Source organism: Nematocida major (assembly GCF_021653875.1).
Source record: "Nematocida major strain JUm2507 chromosome Unknown 2393, whole genome shotgun sequence".
Classification (NCBI taxonomy): domain Eukaryota; kingdom Fungi; phylum Microsporidia; genus Nematocida; species Nematocida major.
In genome coordinates, this window is record NW_025952952.1 from 20,610 (window position 1) to 39,781 (window position 19,172).

At 50.7% G+C, this 19,172-nt stretch overlaps 7 protein-coding genes across 7 annotated transcripts; 1 reads left to right on the plus strand and 6 right to left on the minus strand.

Moving 5' to 3' along the window:
- Window positions 1-941: 941 nt before the first annotated feature.
- NEMAJ01_0872 (uncharacterized protein) lies at window positions 942-3,650 on the minus strand (the record flags this gene model as incomplete). The annotated part of the gene is made up of 1 exon (XM_047914710.1): window positions 942-3,650. One exon carries the CDS (start codon window positions 3,648-3,650, stop codon window positions 942-944), a length of 2,709 nt encoding a protein of 902 aa, XP_047770667.1.
- Window positions 3,651-4,422: 772 nt separating this feature from the next.
- NEMAJ01_0873 (uncharacterized protein) lies at window positions 4,423-5,064 on the minus strand (the record flags this gene model as incomplete). Its single annotated transcript, XM_047914711.1, has 1 exon — window positions 4,423-5,064. The coding sequence occupies one exon, from the start codon at window positions 5,062-5,064 to the stop codon at window positions 4,423-4,425; it is 642 nt and encodes a 213-aa protein (XP_047770668.1).
- Window positions 5,024-7,237, minus strand: NEMAJ01_0874 (uncharacterized protein; the record flags this gene model as incomplete). The annotated part of the gene is made up of 1 exon (XM_047914712.1): window positions 5,024-7,237. One exon carries the CDS (start codon window positions 7,235-7,237, stop codon window positions 5,024-5,026), a length of 2,214 nt encoding a protein of 737 aa, XP_047770669.1.
- Window positions 7,238-8,067: 830 nt separating this feature from the next.
- Window positions 8,068-10,659, minus strand: NEMAJ01_0875 (uncharacterized protein; the record flags this gene model as incomplete). Its single annotated transcript, XM_047914713.1, has 1 exon — window positions 8,068-10,659. The coding sequence occupies one exon, from the start codon at window positions 10,657-10,659 to the stop codon at window positions 8,068-8,070; it is 2,592 nt and encodes an 863-aa protein (XP_047770670.1).
- A 612-nt stretch (window positions 10,660-11,271) lies between these two features.
- On the minus strand, window positions 11,272-13,503 carry NEMAJ01_0876 (uncharacterized protein; the record flags this gene model as incomplete). Its single annotated transcript, XM_047914714.1, has 1 exon — window positions 11,272-13,503. One exon carries the CDS (start codon window positions 13,501-13,503, stop codon window positions 11,272-11,274), a length of 2,232 nt encoding a protein of 743 aa, XP_047770671.1.
- A 1,208-nt stretch (window positions 13,504-14,711) lies between these two features.
- Window positions 14,712-15,698, plus strand: NEMAJ01_0877 (uncharacterized protein; the record flags this gene model as incomplete). The annotated part of the gene is made up of 1 exon (XM_047914715.1): window positions 14,712-15,698. One exon carries the CDS (start codon window positions 14,712-14,714, stop codon window positions 15,696-15,698), a length of 987 nt encoding a protein of 328 aa, XP_047770672.1.
- A 612-nt stretch (window positions 15,699-16,310) lies between these two features.
- Window positions 16,311-18,593, minus strand: NEMAJ01_0878 (ATP-binding cassette, subfamily G (WHITE), member 1; the record flags this gene model as incomplete). The annotated part of the gene is made up of 1 exon (XM_047914716.1): window positions 16,311-18,593. The coding sequence occupies one exon, from the start codon at window positions 18,591-18,593 to the stop codon at window positions 16,311-16,313; it is 2,283 nt and encodes a 760-aa protein (XP_047770673.1).
- Window positions 18,594-19,172: the final 579 nt, after the last annotated feature.

A 19,172-nucleotide genomic window follows, 5' to 3' on the forward strand; every position in this document is an offset into this window, starting at 1 on the left:
AAGGAAAACTGCTTCAGCCATGAGCTCTAGCAGCCACTCGGCGTGCTGAAAGCACAGTTGCTCCTAAACTGGCTATTGCTTGGGTGGACCTAATTAAGGGGATTCATACTTAAACATTAGGGCACAAAGCAAACAAAGTCTATTTAAGCGGATTGAGAAACAATACAGGACAATTTCGCACGACTGCTTCCAGCATTACAGCACTGGCCGTGGCATAGGGCTGTTGCGCCCCGCTTTGCCAACAGCTGCTAGCACTGTTACACCTGATGAGTAGGACGCTGCACCTAGACGGCCTTTCGTATTTCCAGACTCCTTGGCTCTTGTGACAGAGAAACTCTAGGCATGCGCGCAAACCCAAGCACGTGAAGAGTGCATGCAGAGACATTGCGGCATACATCAGTAAGAAGCCCGGCTCCAGCAAAGTGCCCCTTTGTTTGAGAAGGCAGCCGAGGATACATCCAGGCCTAGGCCAGAACTGCCAAGCCTATTAGCGAATAATTGGCTATTTGTGAACGCGATTCTGTAGGTGCAAATAGCCGAATGATCAGCCATATGCGAGCCGGCGCTAGCATTGTGGCCTTCCCGAAAACAAAACACGCTATAACTGTCCCTCTGTCCACCCGCGCATTTAAGGCCGAATCCGCCGCCAGCTTGGAACAGCAGCACAGCTCTGCCACCCGTTGAAAACTCGGCAGCTTCCTGCGGCCTTTTTCTCCCGCGCCCACTAAACAAACTTGGCAGTTGCCTGCTCCAAAGCGCACATTTTTTGCTTCTTTATTTTCCATGGGGAGTCGGCCAAAGAACAGCACGCAGTGCACAATACACTTTTTTGGCATAAAACGAATGGTTGGCAGCAGCCACACCACACCCGCGGCTTCGCCGCTTGGGCACTGCGCAGCCCGAAAGCAGACAAAGGAAGGGCGCCAAACAATGCTTCCAAGTCAACCCCGGAATCTAATGCATACTTGGCAGTAGAGTTCATACAGCGCTTCAAACTTTGCGTAACCGCCTTCCCTCACAAGAACATTCCTTGCTCTATCCAGGCTGCCTAGTGTATATTCTAGATTTACGTTAAGCCAAAAATCGCAAAGCCTTCTAAGCTCTTTTTCAAGATGCCCTGGCTTAACAGTCTTGTAAATCTCAATAATTGCGTCTCGATTCTCCTCAAAGCCTCTCTTCAAAAGAAGCGCCAGCCAGGACAGCCGCAGCGCATTGGCCAGGGCCTTGGCCGTCACCAGGTCTTCTCCCGCGTTATCCGCTAGAACAAGCGCACACACTTCTTCTAGGAATGCCAGCGGGTCCGTTGCAAACAGGCCCACACTATTCTTTTCTATATTTGCATGCCCATGCAGCAGCTTACACTTGAACAGCGGCTCATTTTGTTTCTCTGCGTACGCTCGAAAATACCACATAAGGATTTCTCGTATAACCCGATCGGCCTTTTCGAAGGGATATAGCCCGAAATGCATATTATGCAGGTGTGAGTTCCAAAGTTCCCGTCGCGACTGTTCGGACAGCTGCAGCGCAGGGCACAGCGCCCGCAGAGTGCTGACGACTGCAGGCACTTTCAGGATATAACGCCGGTTCATCAAGTTGCCAAGGTCAATGCTCCCTATCATGTTCGCAACCAGCCGGCCTACTGGGTGTGCCAGCGTCAGCGCACTCTTCTTCTGCTCTGCATACAGCACCAGCGCTGTGACAAGCCCCTCCCTGAAGCACATGCCCACCACTGGCAGCACCATAAGCACGCCGGTCGGCCGGGCCGGGCTGCACTCAACTGCCCACCGCGCAGCTTCCTGCACATCTTCGATTGTTGTGCTTGGAAAGTTTAAAGTGTTCTTCGCAGCCGCCATTCGGTGCATGCACTCCGCAAGCACAAAACCCGAAAACAGCGCTTCCTTCCTGTACTGTGCGATCGCCATGCCTAATACATTCTTCTCTCTGCTAGAGAGAGTTCGGCGTGGCAGATTTAGATTTGTCACCCAAGACTCTTCTTGTGTGAACACCACCGTCATTTCACATACGTTGGTGCATTCAGGCACATGATTTATTGTAAGCATGCGTTTTTCGCTTATAAAGGAACCGCAGCTCTCTCTAACCCACACCTCCACACCTTTGTTTACCGCTATCGAGTGCAGCAGCGCCCGAACGCACTCGATCGCCTTAGGCTTCAACCCTGTGCTTCCTTCAGCATTCATGGCTGCCAGGTGCGCTGCCAGCTCGTCCACCACGGCCTGCGGCCGCCCGGTCATCTGCGCAAGCACGCGCATCTGGTTTAGAAACGTTGGCTTCAAACTCCCCAGCGCCTCTACAAACTGCGCATGCACCATGAGCCACAGCCTCCTGTATTTTTGCGCTTGGTCTTCACTGGACCAGCCCAAAAAACAGCTCTCTTCTATGCTCTTCTGCACCGCCTCAAAAAACGCCCTGGTTTTGGCCACCTCTTTTGTTTCCTCGGCCCCGGCCAGCAGGCCCTCCAGGCGGTACGCGCTCTTCTCCGGGTCGTATGCCAGGCACGGCAATAGCAGACACGCGCCAAGAAACCTGCAGTTTGTGCCGCAGTCGTCAAAGTACTCCTTCTTCCCGTCTGAGGCTCTGTCAATTCGGGTCGCATATTTGGCTTCTCTTTGAAGGCAGTCAAACTCTTCCAAGTGCTCCAAGGCTGCTAGAGCAGAAAGCCCCTCTAGAAACGGCGCGAGATGCGCCTGGGCCTCGGGCAGACGACTCGCAGGCACAAACAGCCGCCCGGCCATGCTGTTCGCGTCTTTTAGGCTTTCTGCCAGGCCCATGCCCTCCACAAGCGCAAACATGCACTCCATCACAGACATAAGCTCCTCCGCATTGCCTACGTACTCGCCTATGTACGTGAGAATAAGGAGCTGCGGGCTCTCCAGAAAGTCTCCCGTTTTAAACTCTTCGTATGTGCGTGGCAGTCTGTATATGCCTCTGTACCGCTTGAAGAAGCTCACCACATGCCACGTCTCGGATGGCTGCCTTTCTCCACTCTCCACGGCTGGCACGCACGCGTTCACCAGCACGTCCTCGCTGTCTTTTCTTTTTTTTATAATCACTCGGTTCCCAGAAGTCCGAATCGGCGCGTCAACGCCTTCGCTCAGCAGAACCAGCGCAGCCAGCACATAGTGTGCCTCTTTTTTTGTTCTGCAGCTCTCTCGAAGAAACTCTGTAAACGAGCACGGCCGCCCAGTTTCAACCGACAACTGTTCATCCGCGGTCAGCCCGAACATATACACAAGCGCTTGATGGAACTTCACGCTGTATTCTTCGTCTCCTGCAAGTAATACAGTGCTGGCAATGCCATCAGGAAGGTGTGCCCTGTCCTTCTCCGGCTCTCGGGTGTACGTATGCACCTCTTCTCTGTATTTGTCCACTTGCCCGCTCGGCACCAGGCTGAAGCTCGTGTCCAGCCCGCACGAGTACCTCCGCATGTTGTGCACGTATCCCAGCCACCCTAGCTTCGCTACACACACCGGGTGCCCCACCCACTCTGGGCTCACATACACGTCTTCCCCACGCACGCGGCCCACAGCCTTGCTCAGACCCTCCAGCATCTCTTCGTTCCCCACATCTATACATCTTGCCATCTGTCCTGCCGCAAGCAGCACACATAGAAAACCAAAGAGCAATCTCATCTTTGGAAAACTTTTTTTCGTTTAAATGCTGCCCAGCAACTAGCTGATCATGGGAAGAAAATAGAAAAACTGGCAAGCCCCCAAACCCGAAAACAACGCTTCTTAGAGCTAGAAAAGCGCCGCGCCTGCAGCCAACAAAAATAAAATGCATGCATTGTGCACGGGAAGCTTATACAATATGCACGCACACTCTGCGTATGAAAATAGCGCGAGCCAATTGCATGGCTTTCTGTTTTGTGCAAGCTGCACCCGAAAAACAAAAAACCGTGGCACAAGCTTGCAGCATGCCTGCAGAAAACAGCAAGGGAACACTCTGCTTTGTTTTGTGTTTTTTCGTTGCTACACGCATGCTTGCGCCAAGGCCAAATGTGCACAGAAACAGCATCAGGCATAGGCTCTTTATTCGCTATAGCGCACCAAAGCGCTTGCACACTTAAACAAAAGTCGTTTGCGCGAGCTTCGAGAGGCGGCCTGAAAGGGGCTAGCCGCTGTTTACATGCCAACAGAAGCCATGCACAGAGCAGACTCTGCGCCAGAATGCTTCGGGTGTTTATGCACAAAAGGAGGGCGCTGCCCTGAGAAAACTCTAGCTTTTCACGCAGAAAGCAGCAGCTTGTAAACTAAAGGCGCGAAAACATATTCCCACCCCAGTGTTTGGGCAAAGCTAAGAGGAAAGGGCGGTGAAGGAAGCCGCACAAAGCCACAGGCAGCTCGCCTGGGCAAGCTGCAGCAAATTGTGTTCTTCGCGCGCAGCAAGGAGCCCTTTGCAAGCTTACTCGGAGCAGTCCGAATCCGAGCAAGCCATTTCGTCTTGCTGCATCCTAGACCTCTGGCTCCAATACTTGGCTATGTCGGTGAAAATTTGGTGCACTTTCTTGAACTTGTCCAAGCCGCCGCTTGCTATGAGGGCTTCCCTCTCCCTTTCCATGCACACGAGGGAATAGGGCATGTCTGGGTAATCCCAGAAGTAGTAAAAGTCACTGCGGCTTGCTACATACGCAGGGCTTGGCTCGATAAGCATGTACACGCTGAGGAGCATGTCGTGATAGTGCGCAAAACCGCGCGACAGCACAATGCCAAACCAGGCAAGGGACAGCATGGCTACCAACTTTCTGGCCTTCTTCTGGCGCTCTGCAAGGACCTCGTCCAGAATAAGCGCAGAAAGCGCGGCCGCGTTGTCTGTATTTCTGTTTGCAAACAGGCATTCAAATATATTTTCCAGCCTACAGTAGCTAATCAGCTCTTTGCAGTTAAAGAGTGGGTTTCCAGACTCTTTCCGGTATTGCCTGAAATAGTCCATAAGGGCTGTGGTGTAGTCTTTGTGGATGCAGCTGTCGGCGTGCACGATAAAGCGCGCTGCAAAGTATACGTCGTCAAAAAGATATGCACGCCGGCCTTCGGATAGCTGTAGCATGGGAAACAGGCTCCGTATCGTGCCGGTAATGCACGGCATGCTGCAGGTGGTATTTGTCGAGCGAAGCACTTCCTATGACGTTGGAGACAAGGCGCACAATTGGATGGCTCCGGGTCAACGGAACCCCATACACCACCGAGTTCAAAATAAGCCCATCAACAACCAACTTTTTGCACATCAGAGTTTGTATAGGGTGCAGCAAAAGAACCCGATTCGGGTTATTCGGGCTGCTCCTTGCGATGGCTCTTGTAGCATCCCACAGCTTTTGGGACAAATCCAAAGGGGGCTCGGAAAATCTTCTCTGCGCAGCCGTTCTGCTCAGATACTCAGCAAACACGCAGCTCGCAAACGATCCGTGCATTCGGTAGGAGGCACACTCCACAGACGCCAGTCTTTTCATGTGCACAGAAAACCCCCGGACGGGTAGGCTCATTTCAACCTTCATGTGGCCTCTGTTGAACTCTATTTCTACCTTATAATGGTGCGCCCCGTCTGTGCTCTGGTGGGCTATCAAAAGCGTTCCTTCCTCAGAGCTGCCGCGTCTTACATAATTATAGACACACACGCCTATGTTTTTACTTACCGCCAGCGCCGAAAAAACCTCGAAAACACATGCATTTACCTTCTGGGCTGCTTCTTCAGCGCAGTTCAAGGCCTGTCCTATCTCCTCCTTACACTTCTGTATCGCCGGAAGAAGCTCTGCGGCTCTGCCAGATATTTGGACAAGCACGCACATAAGGTCCAGTATCCCAGAACCCTTCCCGCGAAGGCTTTCCTTAAGATGCCTGTTTTTTCCAAACCACCGGGTTATCTTTGGCCACGTCCACTCCAAGTGTGATGTCAAAGCAGAGCACACGATCATTTGGTTCTGCTCTTCACTAAGAAGTTTTCGTGTGCGCTCTGTCTCCCCCGAGCTTTCGCTTTTGCACAAAAACCCGTTTATGTCGTACAGCATCTTGTCGGGGTTGTATGCAAGGCATAGAAGAAGCGCGCGCAGGCCTTTTTCTGTGCAGAAAACCGGCTCCTCTTCCAAAGAGCCCGCATGTCTTTGGCAGCCGTATTCTCCACACACAGGCAAGTCCGGCTGGCTTGGTGTATTTTGCCGCCTCTGCGCCTGTGCAGCAAGGCCCAGGCACTCCAATAGCTCTGCGTGCGCATGGGTTTCTATAAGCGGTAAAAAATGCTGCAGCTTCGTGCGCAGATCCTCACTTGGCATGAACAGCCTGCTAAACACGCTTTCTGCCGAGCTGCTGGCTGCGGGAAGCTCGGGAAGCAGCCCCAGACCCTCCAGAAGCTCTAGCACGCACTCGAAAAACCTCACCATGTCTTTGGTACTGCCTATGTACTCGTATATGTATGTGCTGATCAGAAACTGCGGACACTCCAGAAAGCCGCCCGTCTGAAACTCGAAAAATGTGTTTGGCATGCTTCTAGTGTTCTTGTGCTTCTTAAAAAAGCCCACGACCTGGCACACATTCTGCGAAACCCTTTCGGCATCCAGACCCTTGCCTATTGTAAAGATGTCATGCAATGGCGCATTCGGGCCTTTTCTGCACGCCAGAACAACTTTGTCGCCAGCCGCCTCGATGGGCACATCCACGCCCTCGCTCAGCAAAAGCAGCGCCGCCAATATGTAGAGCGGCTGGTCTTTCCTGCAGCACCTGCGCAGGAAGCCTGTGAAAGAGTCCGTCTGCGTGGATTCAATGGAAAGGCGCTCATCGGTTCCTAATGGAAACATCAGTATCATTGCGGTGCAGTACTCGCTTGCATATTCACTGTCTTCGCTTTCTGCTAAGACATTTGGAGTCGCCATAAACAGATGCGCCGTGTCGTGGCACGGAGTTCGCGTGTACTTGTAATAATCCAGCCCATTGCTAGATCCATTCAGAGATAGCCCAAAGCTCGCCCGCATGCTGGACAGAAACATCCGCGCGTTTTGCATAAAGCCCAGATGCCTGCTTATGTAGGCGCACATAGGGCTTCCGTGCCAGTAGCAGTTCAAGCCCACAGAAACCCCCCCTACACTGCCCAGCATGCGCATGTGGAGGTCTAGCATGTCGTCAAAAGACATCTCCATGCACCGCACAGCGCCTGCGGGCGCCTGCTGGAGCCACAGCAGGAAACACACATTTATTATGCGCCAAATCTGTTTTCTTTTGTGTCTTAGTTTCATTTTTAAATCAGCGCTTTTTAATTTTATATTTGCGTCTAGTTTGAAGAAGCAGCCATCAAAGCATAAACGGGCTGCAGCAATTTACTGCACCTTCTGTGCCGCCTCTTTCCCCGCGTGCTCAGGCTATTGTTAACGAAAACCCGAAAAATGCCGAAAACATTTATTTAAGCGCCACCACTCGGGAAGTAAAGGCATGCCAGAAAGCCTCTACAAAGAAGGCAGGCTGGAGTGGCGCTGGCAATGCAGAAATAAAAACCACACGCCGCACTTTCCAGATACCAGCTGCCCGCGCCGCGGAGTGCATCATCTTCGGCCGGTACGCAAGGAGTTTTCGGGCCTTCAGTGCTTTTTTTGTAAATCCGCCCTGCTTGCAGAAGGCTTTTCCTTGGCATGAAAGCAGCGCGTTTCGCACGCTTCACTCGCCAGCACACCCTTATAGGCCTTTGGGGCCTTGCTTTTCACAACTGTGCCAAAGAAATACGTTAGAGTTCCGGCGCCACAGATTGCGCCTATGCAGAATCCAGAAAGTGCCCAAACACATCTGCAGCCCATATGTCTTGGCATCTAGAGGAAATAAAATTCAAAGCAATAGCCAAAAATGCAATGTGGCATCAGAATGATTACGCAATGAATGTGCAGGCCTGCATATATTTGGCACAGAAAATTTAGCCAAAGAGCCCACCCTCATGTTCTTGAGCGGCTATCCAAGCTTCTTGCACGGGCGCACCTTAAATGAACAGGCTGCGCCAAGCAGAAAACACAGTGCGCTTGCATTTTTAGGATAGACTAGCAGCCGCATGCCACGCTCTCTACACGCCCCTGCCTCTGCTCTACATCGCCCGATTGTGGAAAAAAAACCTAACCAGCTGGTTGTGTATTCGAAGCTCGGGCTTGAATTTCCGCACGCTTCGAATAGCCAAATATGTGTGCTCGGGCACACAGAGGCTGCGCGAAGGCTGCTCTGCAGACACCACGCCGGCGTGAATGTCGCTTACTTTCCTGAGCTGCCCGCCCGCCTCCATGTTTAGTGTATACCCGCACACCATTGCATCCTCTGCAGCATAATGACTGATGATTTTGCCAATCATGCTTTCTATGAAGTTGTGCTTTTCTATAGCACTGCCTCCAGGCACGTATTTGAACCTGTAGTGCGTGTATATCTCCAGGTTTTCGTGGACTCTTGTGTACCAGCACGCTGTTGTGCTGTTGAGAAGCCTAAAGCAATACTCCCAGCACCGGGGCGCGCCCGCAGGGCTTCCGATGTAAAAGTCGCTGTACATTGCTTCCTGGTACTTGTACAGCATGCTCGGGCTTTTCATAAAAAAGCTGTGTAGTGGATTTTCAGTATACACATACACGCTCGGCTTCACCCCCTTGTGCACAAGCTCGTGAAAAGACACCAGCGGGTGCCCTTCAAGGTTATGCTCTGTGTAGGGAGATAAAAACAGCGCGCTCCGGAAAAAGGGCGGCATAAACAGCGGAATCTGTATTTTTCCGGCGGGGCTCATTGGACTCCTGAACACCGCCAGCGTGAAATAGCCACTCGCCAGAGGCTCTGAAATGTAGTAGAACACAACAGTGAGATCCTTCACGCTTTTGAAAAGATCCTGGCCCGTAAGCATGATCCACTCTCCTGTTGCGTGCTGGAACTTTAGCGCGCGCACCTTGTATATGTTTATCTCGAAAACCATGGAGATGTGCCTGATAATGTCTGATATTCTGTGGATGTGCACCATGCTTTCGCCAATTTTGCACAAAGGCATGCACATCTGTCTATATGTCTGGGCATTGTTGTCCACAAAGTGGATGTGGTAGTGCTCCGGCCAGCCCTCTGCACTCAGAGGGCCTTCTATGTATTGGAGACTTGTTTGCTCCTCCAGGCACACGATGGTTTCGTTGGTGCAAGAAAAAGACACGGTGCTTTTTGCATACAGCTGGCCTGTAACCGCAGCCTTTCCTAGCATTCTACAAAAGCTGCGCACTGAGCTGCGCGCCACTATTCTGTATTCCGCTGCGCAGTTTTTGTAGAACAGCTTGAGCGCATGCTGTATGATCGGATACATTGCCTGTGCAGCTTTCTTGCCCTTTTGTGGCATCTTCTCTATAAGGCGCTGGTAGTTCTTCTCTTTTTCTTTAGATAGGTATGGATAGTTCGCCGCTTGTTTGTTTATGGACACCCACAGAAACTCCAACACTATTATAGCCTTTTCTGTGCAGGCTATCTCTTCCTGTTTGGAATTCGGGTTATTCCGCATGCAATATATGGCGCCAGTAAACACTTTTCTGCTCATATACATAAAGTCTCTAGAAACCTCTGGCATAAATATGACAAAGGCAAAGCTGTTCCAGAAAAGAGGATGGGGGTTGGGCATAAAGTCTTTCCAGTGCGCCGGGTGCTCTAAATAAATCGGGTCGTATGCAAAGATGTCCCTGCACAGCCTTTTTTTTCTGCAGCAGACTCTTTGAGCCATCTTCAAGGGGCTCTCCTGCGGGCTGTTTTGGCGCACATAGGCCAAGCAGTCAATGAAAAAGTCCGGATAGTAGTGTGCAAACCCCTTTTTCTGCAAATCAGCACTGTTGCGCAAAGAAGCCAGGACACCAAAGGCCTTCTCCAGCTCCTGGGCGTCGCTTAAAAACACGAGAAGAAAAGACCATATGCTGCACCCAGGCTCCTGAGCAGCAAGAATCTGGCTAAAAGCCGGCAAGCACGGGGGTTTCGGCCTCCTGCTAGATTCAAACCCAAAGCCGTTGGCATCGTGCATGTTTTTCGGGTGCCCCTGCACCAAAAGATAGCTATCCATCAAAAAAAGGCTTTTGTAGACGTATAGCAGAGTGTTTTTGTTCAGAAGTGCAGTCATTTTCTCACCAAAAGCAGAATTTTCGCACCTTGCACTCTCTGGAGAGGGCCTGCGCACAATAAAGCTGGGCAGCCTCCCGCCGCGCCCGGTTGGCTGCGCTGCATCAGGCATGGGGGTGCAAGAAGCTGCGCGTTCTTCGGACGCAGCATTGTCTTGCGCGGGCTTCTGTTTTTTACTAGCTGGCTCCGAGAAGCCCTCGATTGCTCTTTTTTCTTTTTCCACGCAAACACCCGCCTGCGTGGCAGAGGAAAAAGGGACCCCCGGGGTTTGCGTGTTTGGCGCGCTCCCTCCAGGCAAGAACCCATTTTTGAGCAAGGCGGGCACCTCGCCAAGGCCTCCCCAGGGAAACTCACTGCAAAGTCTTTTGCTCATGCGGATAATCTGCTCTGCTGCTTCTCTCTTCTCTAGTTCCTCGAAGCTTAGGTCTCTAGAAGAAGGGCCGCACTGTGCATTTCTTTCTTCGCCGCGCCTCTGAAAAGAGCCAGCTGCGCTCTGGATGCGCAGACAGCCCAGAAACAGCGCATACGCGGCTATCTGTTTTGTCTTTCTTACTTTCATACGCATTTGAGATAAAAATAAATGATATTTTTAACTAGTTAGATTTATTGAACAATTTCTGTCCTAATTCCGGGCCGTGCTCGCATTGCTGTCTAAGATAAGTTCCAGTAAAGATTTGCTGTCCTTTGCAGAATTATGGCTTTCGACAATCGATTGGCGTAATATTATGGTGTTCTTATATTGTGGGATCTGGCATTGAACTTGCTCGCGTGTTTGTGCTTTGCGCAATCACTAATGATCTCAAATTCTTCGCATCCATATCAGACACGTCTTGTCAGGATCTCGCCGTCTCCGATCTTGTGGGAATTCCAACAACTCACCACAATGTCCTACGCACACAGCTGTTTCCAGCATGCAATGGCGCTTTTGGAAAAAATAAATGATGTGCCGCCGGGTTTTTAAAGTTTTCCGAAAAGAGGGGGGCGCTGCCGCAGGGCCCGGGCCCAAAGCTTGGAACAATGCCGCGGAAAGGCGCACCCGCCCTAGAAACAGGATATGCAAGCGCCGGCTGCTTTCTGCCGGCATTCGGCGCCTTTAGGGCCGCAGAAACGCTTATACAAGGCCAGGCCGCAGGTTGGTCAAATATGCACAGGGCTCTTAAAATGCAGAAAATGCCATTTATTGCACAGGCTCTTCGTTTGTCAAAGCCTCCAGAATATCCGCGGCCACGCCCAGCTGGCTTCGCATGCTGCTCCACGCAGGATAGAATATGGCGTATCGAAGCTCCCAGCCGTGCAGCGCATAAGGCATGCCTGCGGTGTTTCCAGCCATGCGGCGCGGATAGGCTGCTTTCCCGTCAATGGCCCAGTACGCTGTAGAGTTGCCGCACAAAGAGCTCTGGACGCACACAACAAACTCCTTTCTATACTGCGGCGCCATGTGCACATTTGAGTCGCGAATCACCATCGTTTTTATCTCCGGGCACCGCGGGTCTTTTGCTCTGTATGCAGCCTGCGCCGCTTCTGTGCCCTCCTTCGCGCGCATGCTGTAATACCACCCGGGGCCAGCTGTTCTACTGCAGTAGGTGTACAGGGTCTGGCCGGTCTCTTTGCCGTGCACCTCCTCTCTTTCTACCTTTAGAGACGAGTTTGCAATCCCCAGATCCAAGTCCAGCGAGCTCGTCAGCTCGTCTATGTGGATGGCGTTGTTGATGTAGTAGTCTTTTTCACTTTTCGGGTTAGCCATGTACACATACGGCGCCATGTTGACCACCTCGCTTAAGGCGCGTATGGCTGCAATCTCCTTGCTGTCTTGCGCTCTGCAAAGCGTGTGCCCAAAGCCAAAACAGTCCAGCGACTCCACAAACAGCTCGTTGAAGAACAGCGGAAAGCGCAGCATGCTTTGGTCCAAGGGTGTGCTGCTGCTTGAAGACGGCCCAAACACCACAAACCGCAGCAGCACCTGGCTGTGCCCGGACTCCGTCCCTTCTATGTAGTAAAACACCTGGATGTCGGTGCTTTCGCTTTTTGGCTCTGTATACTCTGCAACCTCCCGGTCTATGTATGTCCACCTGCGTGTTTGCAGATTCATTCCAAAAACGTGCAGGCTTTCCTCGGGCTTTTTGTACATGCCCGAGATGTACGCTATGATCTGCTTGCAGCTTAGCTTGTTGCTTCCCAGGACCGGAATTATCACCATCTCTCGCCTCTGCTTTTCGTTGTCTACATAGTACACGTGCTGCACGCGCATGTTGCTGAAGCAGGCCACGTCTTGCCTGCTTTTAAACGTTTTCTCTACAGACCTCAAACGCATCTGCCCGGTTTCCCCGTCTAGCTCAAAGACGCTTGTGTGGTGCGCCCTCGGAAACACGGTTTTTCGCCCCTGCAGAACCATGCCATTCACGCGTCGTGGGCAGACCTCATAGAAAACCGCCACGTGCTGGTATAGCGCCTCAAACAAGCTTTCAGAGGTTGCGCCGAGCTGGTTGGCGCCGCCGGGGGCGCCCGCGCTGTCAAGCAACAGCTGCGCTATTTCGCTACATGCGCTTTCCATTCTCTCGACATAGCTCGCCATGCTTGTTTTTTGGTCTTTGTGCAGCGCCATAGTGCTTGCGGCTTTGCGCAGCAAATCCAAAATCCGGATAAAGCGCTCTTGGCTGCACCCAAGCCCGTGCATTTCCAAATACCCGCGAAGAGTGTCCTGCCTCTCCTTGCTGCTTTCATACTCTTTTTGCATTTGCACAAAAAACAGCTCCTCCAGGCAGCTGAAATCCGTGTATATTTCGGGTATGGCAAAAAGAACTTGCATTGCTATGTTCAAGCCGTGCAATTTCGGGTTTTCCGGCACCACAGGATAGGCCGCAACTTCGTGCTGATGGGCCTCGAGCCTCTCCAAGAACAGAAGAAGGTCCCCCGTGGTGACGGTGTGTTCTCGACGGGCGCCTGGGAGGCTTTCCATCACCATGCTGTTACTCCCCGTGGTTGGCGCATGCATTTCTATAAAGGCAGCTGCCTGGCGAAACATTGCGGCAGTCCAGCCCTGCTCTTTGTGCAAGTCTAAATGCTTCTTGGAAGAGCGCACCATTTCCAAAAGGGTGGCGTGCTTAATGCACAGGCTTGACCCAAGCCGGGCTATAAGCCACAGCAGCGGCTTCTTTTTTTGCAGCCTGGCTACTTTAGGAGAGAGCTCTTCAACAGGGCCTATGCTTTCTTTGGGAAAAGAAAGAGGAGCGCCCTCTTTTTTCTGGTCTTCCTCCATGTGCTCTGCTTTGCTGCAGCACACACTCCCCGCAAAGCTTCTCCCGGTCCAACGTAAATAAAGCGTGAGCAAAATCGCTGAGAAAAGCACAACTGGGCTCCTGTAGGCTCCAAACGCCTCTAGTCTTCGGCTTCTTTGATTGTATTCTTTCATCTTATATTTTTATTTTCCTGGAATTATATGCTGTAAAAGAAATATATGCAGCATATATTAATATTGTACTATCACAAAATATTTTGCCATGCCTGTGCGCAAAAGCTCTGCTCAGCAGCTTTTCTGCGTGAAAAAACAGCCGCCTGGAAGACCAGCGCCCGGCCCTGAGGCGCCTTGCTGCTGTTTTCGCCTTCCCTACGCACCTGCCCAAAATAAAACAGCTGTCCACTTCGCATCTGGGCCTGGATGGTGTGTAGATTCCCAAGACTGCGCAGACACTGCACTGTTTCTGCTGCGCACCCGTGCCTTGCCAATCTGCACAGCCCTGGCGTTTGCAGACTTTCTCTGTATATGCATTTTACTACTGCCTTTCTTCTCTACCGTAGCCTCGAGCCAGACTAAAAATAAAAGTATACACATTTTGTTTTAAACTAAGCAGCAGGCCGCGCTGGGCATGGCCCGCTCGCACAAATTAAAACCCAAAGAAAAAGACAGCAAAATTCCACCAATGTACAGGCTGTAGTTTTCAAGACGCAAATCATATTAGGCCTGCTGCAAAATGTTGCGTGTTTATTTTGTTAGCCTGCACAGAGCACTCTTTCCAGAAAGAGTCCATTGGCCGTGCCCAAAGCGCAAGTTCGAGCCCCCGAATGTACACGGGCCCGGAGCACAGACAAAAAACGTGCGGCCATATGCTCGCGTTCACACCAGAACCCGTTCGATCTCTGAAGTTAAGCGCGTGACAGCTTTGATAGTACTGCGATGGGAGACCGCGTGGGAACACAGAGTGCTGCACTTTTTGTTTTGGGCGTGCGCCCGCGCCTTCTCTTTGGATTGCCAGAGCCATAGCGGGTGTGCTCTCCGATGGCCTTAGTATTGGCTCTGGTGCCGGTCTGTTGCCTGCCCGACGCTGTGTGGCTTCTTTCAGAGTTTGCCGCGCAGGCAAAAACAAAAATGCCCGGAGTGCATCAAAGACGCCGCAGAGCTGCAAAAACAGCGCGGAACCGCCCCGCACGGGGCCACACAAGCAGGACAGAGCGCCTGGCCTGCTGATAAAACCCGACAGAGGCATGCAGGCGCGAAAGTCTTTGCTTTTGGCAGTAGTAGACAACAAGCACATGCGATCATTTAGATCATTTAGCCCAAGCAGCCGAACAACTTGATTGAACAAAAACACATAAAAGCGCGTGGGTTTTCACATTTTAAAAATGAGCAGAGCTTTATACAAAACCACACAGGTTCTTTGCGCGCTGGCCTTTGCGCTGCATTGCACAAGATGCATGAACACGTCTAGCATACAAGAAGAGAACACATCAATGTCTAGAACAACTGTATCTGACGGCACGACGCAGAAGAGCTCCATGCAGAAAACATATATGCATAAAAGCTCAAAAACAGGCAGAACAGAGGTTGTTACAGAGGCACAAGAAACTATAAGCCCGGCCTCCAGGCAGGATTCTATTTTCAGATTACTGGAAGACCGCATGGACGATCTGAATCAGCTAAAAAGAACCACTTTGGAGGTTCCCATGGCCAACCCATACACAGCGGTCTCCTCGCATGTAGAGATCTACGAGGAAAACACATTAAAATCCACCCGCGAGCAGGTCATTTATTTGGTGCACCTGCTCATGAGCATTGACGAGCTGCGCTCTGAATTAACGCGCCCCAAACTTTTGGAAAAGTATCTGGAGCAGATCCGCCATGCACACCAAAAGCACGCGGATACTGGCACATGCACTGGAAACATTGTAAGCCACCTTTGCTCGGCTTTCAAGGCATTTATGGCAGCCAACGGAGAAAATGGAATCAAAGGCGAATGCCCGGTGATGGACAAGGACTGCATGGATTCGATTGACGCATTGGCTGCAGATATAATCGAAGTGCATCGATCCATGGTAGCAGAAAAGATGTCTCTGGCTTACCCTATCTTTGACACAATCCGGCTTGCGCTAATGGACTTTTACCAAGTAATTGGCTCGTATTTCCCGAGCGACCAAGTAAAAGGTAGGGCTATTTCCCAAGAATTGAAATGCGTATGGAACAAGAAGGAGCAAATGGGCAAAAACCCGTACACTCTTTTCTACGCATGCGGCATCACAGAAAGCATGAACTCCGAAGGGAAAGTGCAGCGGTCAAAAAGCGTGCGAAAGATTGGCAGCGGCTACCAATCTATGTCCCTGCAGTTTGAATAGCAAGGTGGGCTTGCTTACTGCGCAGGCCCTGCGGTGCAGTGCTAAGGTTTAAAGCAAAGCAATCAAAGCAGGGATGCATCTTTTTGTGCTAGTATAGGCGTGCAGTGGGTTTTAAATTTCCAAAACCCACGCAGCCTGGTGGAGCCAAGGCCTGGGCACAGCTCTACGACGCTAAGACTCTGACGCCTCTGAACGTATGGCACGCAAGAGGCTATGTGGAAAGCTAACCAATAAATCAAACTAGTTCCAAAAAAGCTTTTGTGCACGTATGTGCAGGAATAAAGCCGTGCCGAAGCACTGTACAACCCAGCAGCAAATGTTTTTCACTGAAGCAGGGCTAGACCTCTGGGCGCAGCGCGGGCTATGGCCGCTTCTATATATTTCGGCGCGCCAAAAGGCGCAGTAGGCCAGGGTTTTCTGACAGGCCTTTGGCAGGGGTGTTTGCATGGCGTGCGTTTATCGAGCTGGCCTCCAGCACGCTTCAGGAGCCCTGGTGGCACATGCCAAGCCTTTCGGCACTGTAAAGACCTAAAGTAAAAAGAGAGCGCATACACGCAGCACAGGAAAACAGGCGGTTTCAAGACGTGTTTATTCAACTAACTTTGGGCGCGTTTAGCTTCTTAGCTTGGGCTGCATAGATCTATATGCAAAATACGCAGAAGCACACATAAGACACATAGGGAGGCACCAGAATCGAAGCATACTCCATGCTATATGTATGAGGGAAATACTCTTAAGTTTTGATTCGGGGCTAAGCACTTCGCACATCGAGGGCTTCTTTTTAGCTATAAGGTCCAAGTACTGAACTGCAGTGTCTATATCCAGGCATTGCGCGGAGGATTTTTCTATATGAGCTATCAGACTTTCAGAATGAGACTCTACAAGCATTCTAACATTCGAAACCGCATCTACTTCTTTTCCAGAGGACAGAGTCAGCTTGTTTCTGTACAGCAAAATCTTTGTCAGAATCTGGGAAACATATTGACCCGGGGACATTAGCACCAGATACTGCATGACGACTGTCTTGGCGGTTGATAACCAAGCCATGCTCTTGGCTAAAAGCGACGGAGAGTCGCTTGCACTTGATAAGTCCCCCAAATAGTCTGGAATCTTATACGATGCCAATATGGGAAGATCTTTCATATAGAAGCCTGTGCGCTCCAAAGCAGCAACTTCTGCTGCCAATGGAAGGTGCCCAATAACAATAAGGTAGACGGCTGCTACAATGGGGAAAAACTTTATAGAAACCGGAATAAGGTTTAAAAGCACAGCGTGCAGCCCTAAAATACCCGAATACCCCAGCAGCAAAGCCGTAGGCAACGCCCAGCCAACAGTGATGTAGGGCTTGAGCGGAGCGTCTACTACAAAGCACATGCTCCAAAACACAAGCATATTCATAAGCCATATAATTGCCCCTTTCCGCACAAAGACGTCGAAAAACAGCGCAGTGATGTAATCTGCCGGCTTGATGCGTCCTTCATACGTGTTGGTTTTGCACAGCCTCTGGAACTTTTGGGTTTTAAAGTTGCTGGACACAAAGATGATCAGCAAAGTGTAGAAGTTCAAAACTCTGGAAAACATGAAGACTATCCGATCGAGCATTGCACCGTGGCCCATGATCGTCAGAACCCTGTTTATGGCATTTATGTGCGCTTCTTTGTTCGCTATCTCTATGGAGCTGAAATATTTTTTTATCTCGACAAAAAATCGCATGGTTATGTTGGTGTTTCCAAAAAGACTGAACTGTCTGTTATTGTACTCAATGACTTGGATAATAACCCCCATAAAGCCTATAAATACCCCGGGGACTAGAAAATCAGCGATCAGAGAGGATCCTCTAAACCACCTGTCAAAGTATGACAGCCATCTAAACAGCTCTCTTATGTTCACCCACGACACCTTTAGCATGTCTTTGTTGTGTACAAGGTTTCCTGCTGCAGGCGCTCCCTGCGGCCTCTGAAGGATAGCGTCTGCAATCCTGTTCAAAGCCGCTATGTTTTTTTTGTCCACCTCATTCTCGCTGTTTTCAGCAGAAAGCTTCATAATGTAGTTTATGTAGAAGGTGTCATCCGGAAACTCAACCCCTGCGCTGGTAAAGTATGCCTTTATTTCGCGGGTGGGCCCTGAGTAAACAATTGTGGAGCGGTGCATTATAACAGTGTTGTCAAACTTTTTCATCAGATCCTCCGAGACTTGGTGCACGGTGACAAGGTTTGTGGTCTGGGTGTTTGCCATTGTTGAAAGAATAACTCTTGCAATTTCAGAGTCCAGGCCCGATAAAGGCTCATCCCAAATGTTGAACTGCTTGTTCGACAGAAGCCCAATAATAACCATTGCTCTTTTCTGCTCTCCCCCAGAGAGCTTCACGAATCTTGTTTTTGCCGACTTTGAAAGCCTAAAGAGGTCCATGTACCCGTCCACATCCTCAATGGACCGGCCCTCGCATCTGGCAACTGAGCACAGTCCTTCGCGCAGTGGAATGTTTTCGTAGCTCACCACGTCCTGCTGTGAATAGTTTACTGTTGGAAACCACTCTTTGACATTTCTTTTCTCAAGCCCCCCGCTCTGGCTTTTGGTCCATATTTCGCCATATGTCTTGTGAGAGGGCGTGCAGTGGCCTGCAAGCCCGTTCATAAGCGTTGACTTGCCGTCTCCGCTAAGGCCTATCAGGGCAGTCAGTTTTCCCTCCGGAATGGAGAGTGAAGCTCTTTTTAGTAGCGAAATTCCACTTGCTGTTTCTATTTCATAGTCTTTCACCAACACAAGCGTGCCTTCCTGCGCCTGCGCATACTCAGGTTTAACATCCATCTTGTTGTCTTCGCGAGTAGGCTGCACATTCGCATTAGAAACCCCGCTCTGGTTCTCTTTTGTGGCTAACCTGTTTTCATTTGGCATATTTTCCATAAAACAATTTTTTTCATTCACATTTATACTTGAATATCTATAGTTGGCCTATCAATCAAATCAAAGACGATCAATCAACAGATAAAACATCCCCGATTAATTTTCTCCTTCTCAAACAACCTATCAAAAAGTTGTGGCAGTCCCACGCTAGAAACGTTCTGCATCAGTATATTTCATTGCGCATTTTCTGTGGTTGGTGTCTGTGCTTGCCTCTTCCCCATAGAAGTGGTGTGCGCTGTTTGCCCACCTGTGCCCAGGACCCGCGTTCATTCTGGCGCGTGCGTTGGACACAGGCAGCACATTTAGAGCATATTGTAACGCAGAAAATGCCCATGCAAAACGTTACCCTTTGTCGGTTTCCGGCCTGCTTAAATAGGCCTTGTTTTATTTGTTCTTGCTTTTTCTAATTATAGTGCCTCCTTTGCAGGGCCCTCTAAGCAGTGGCCAAACACAGGCAGCTGCGTTTTCGGCACAAAGCGCGCCTTGACGGCAGCAAGGGCGCTGCAGCACAGCAATCGCCTTGGCAAAGGCTCAAAGTGCGGCTTCTTTCGCGCAGAAGCATGCTGCTGC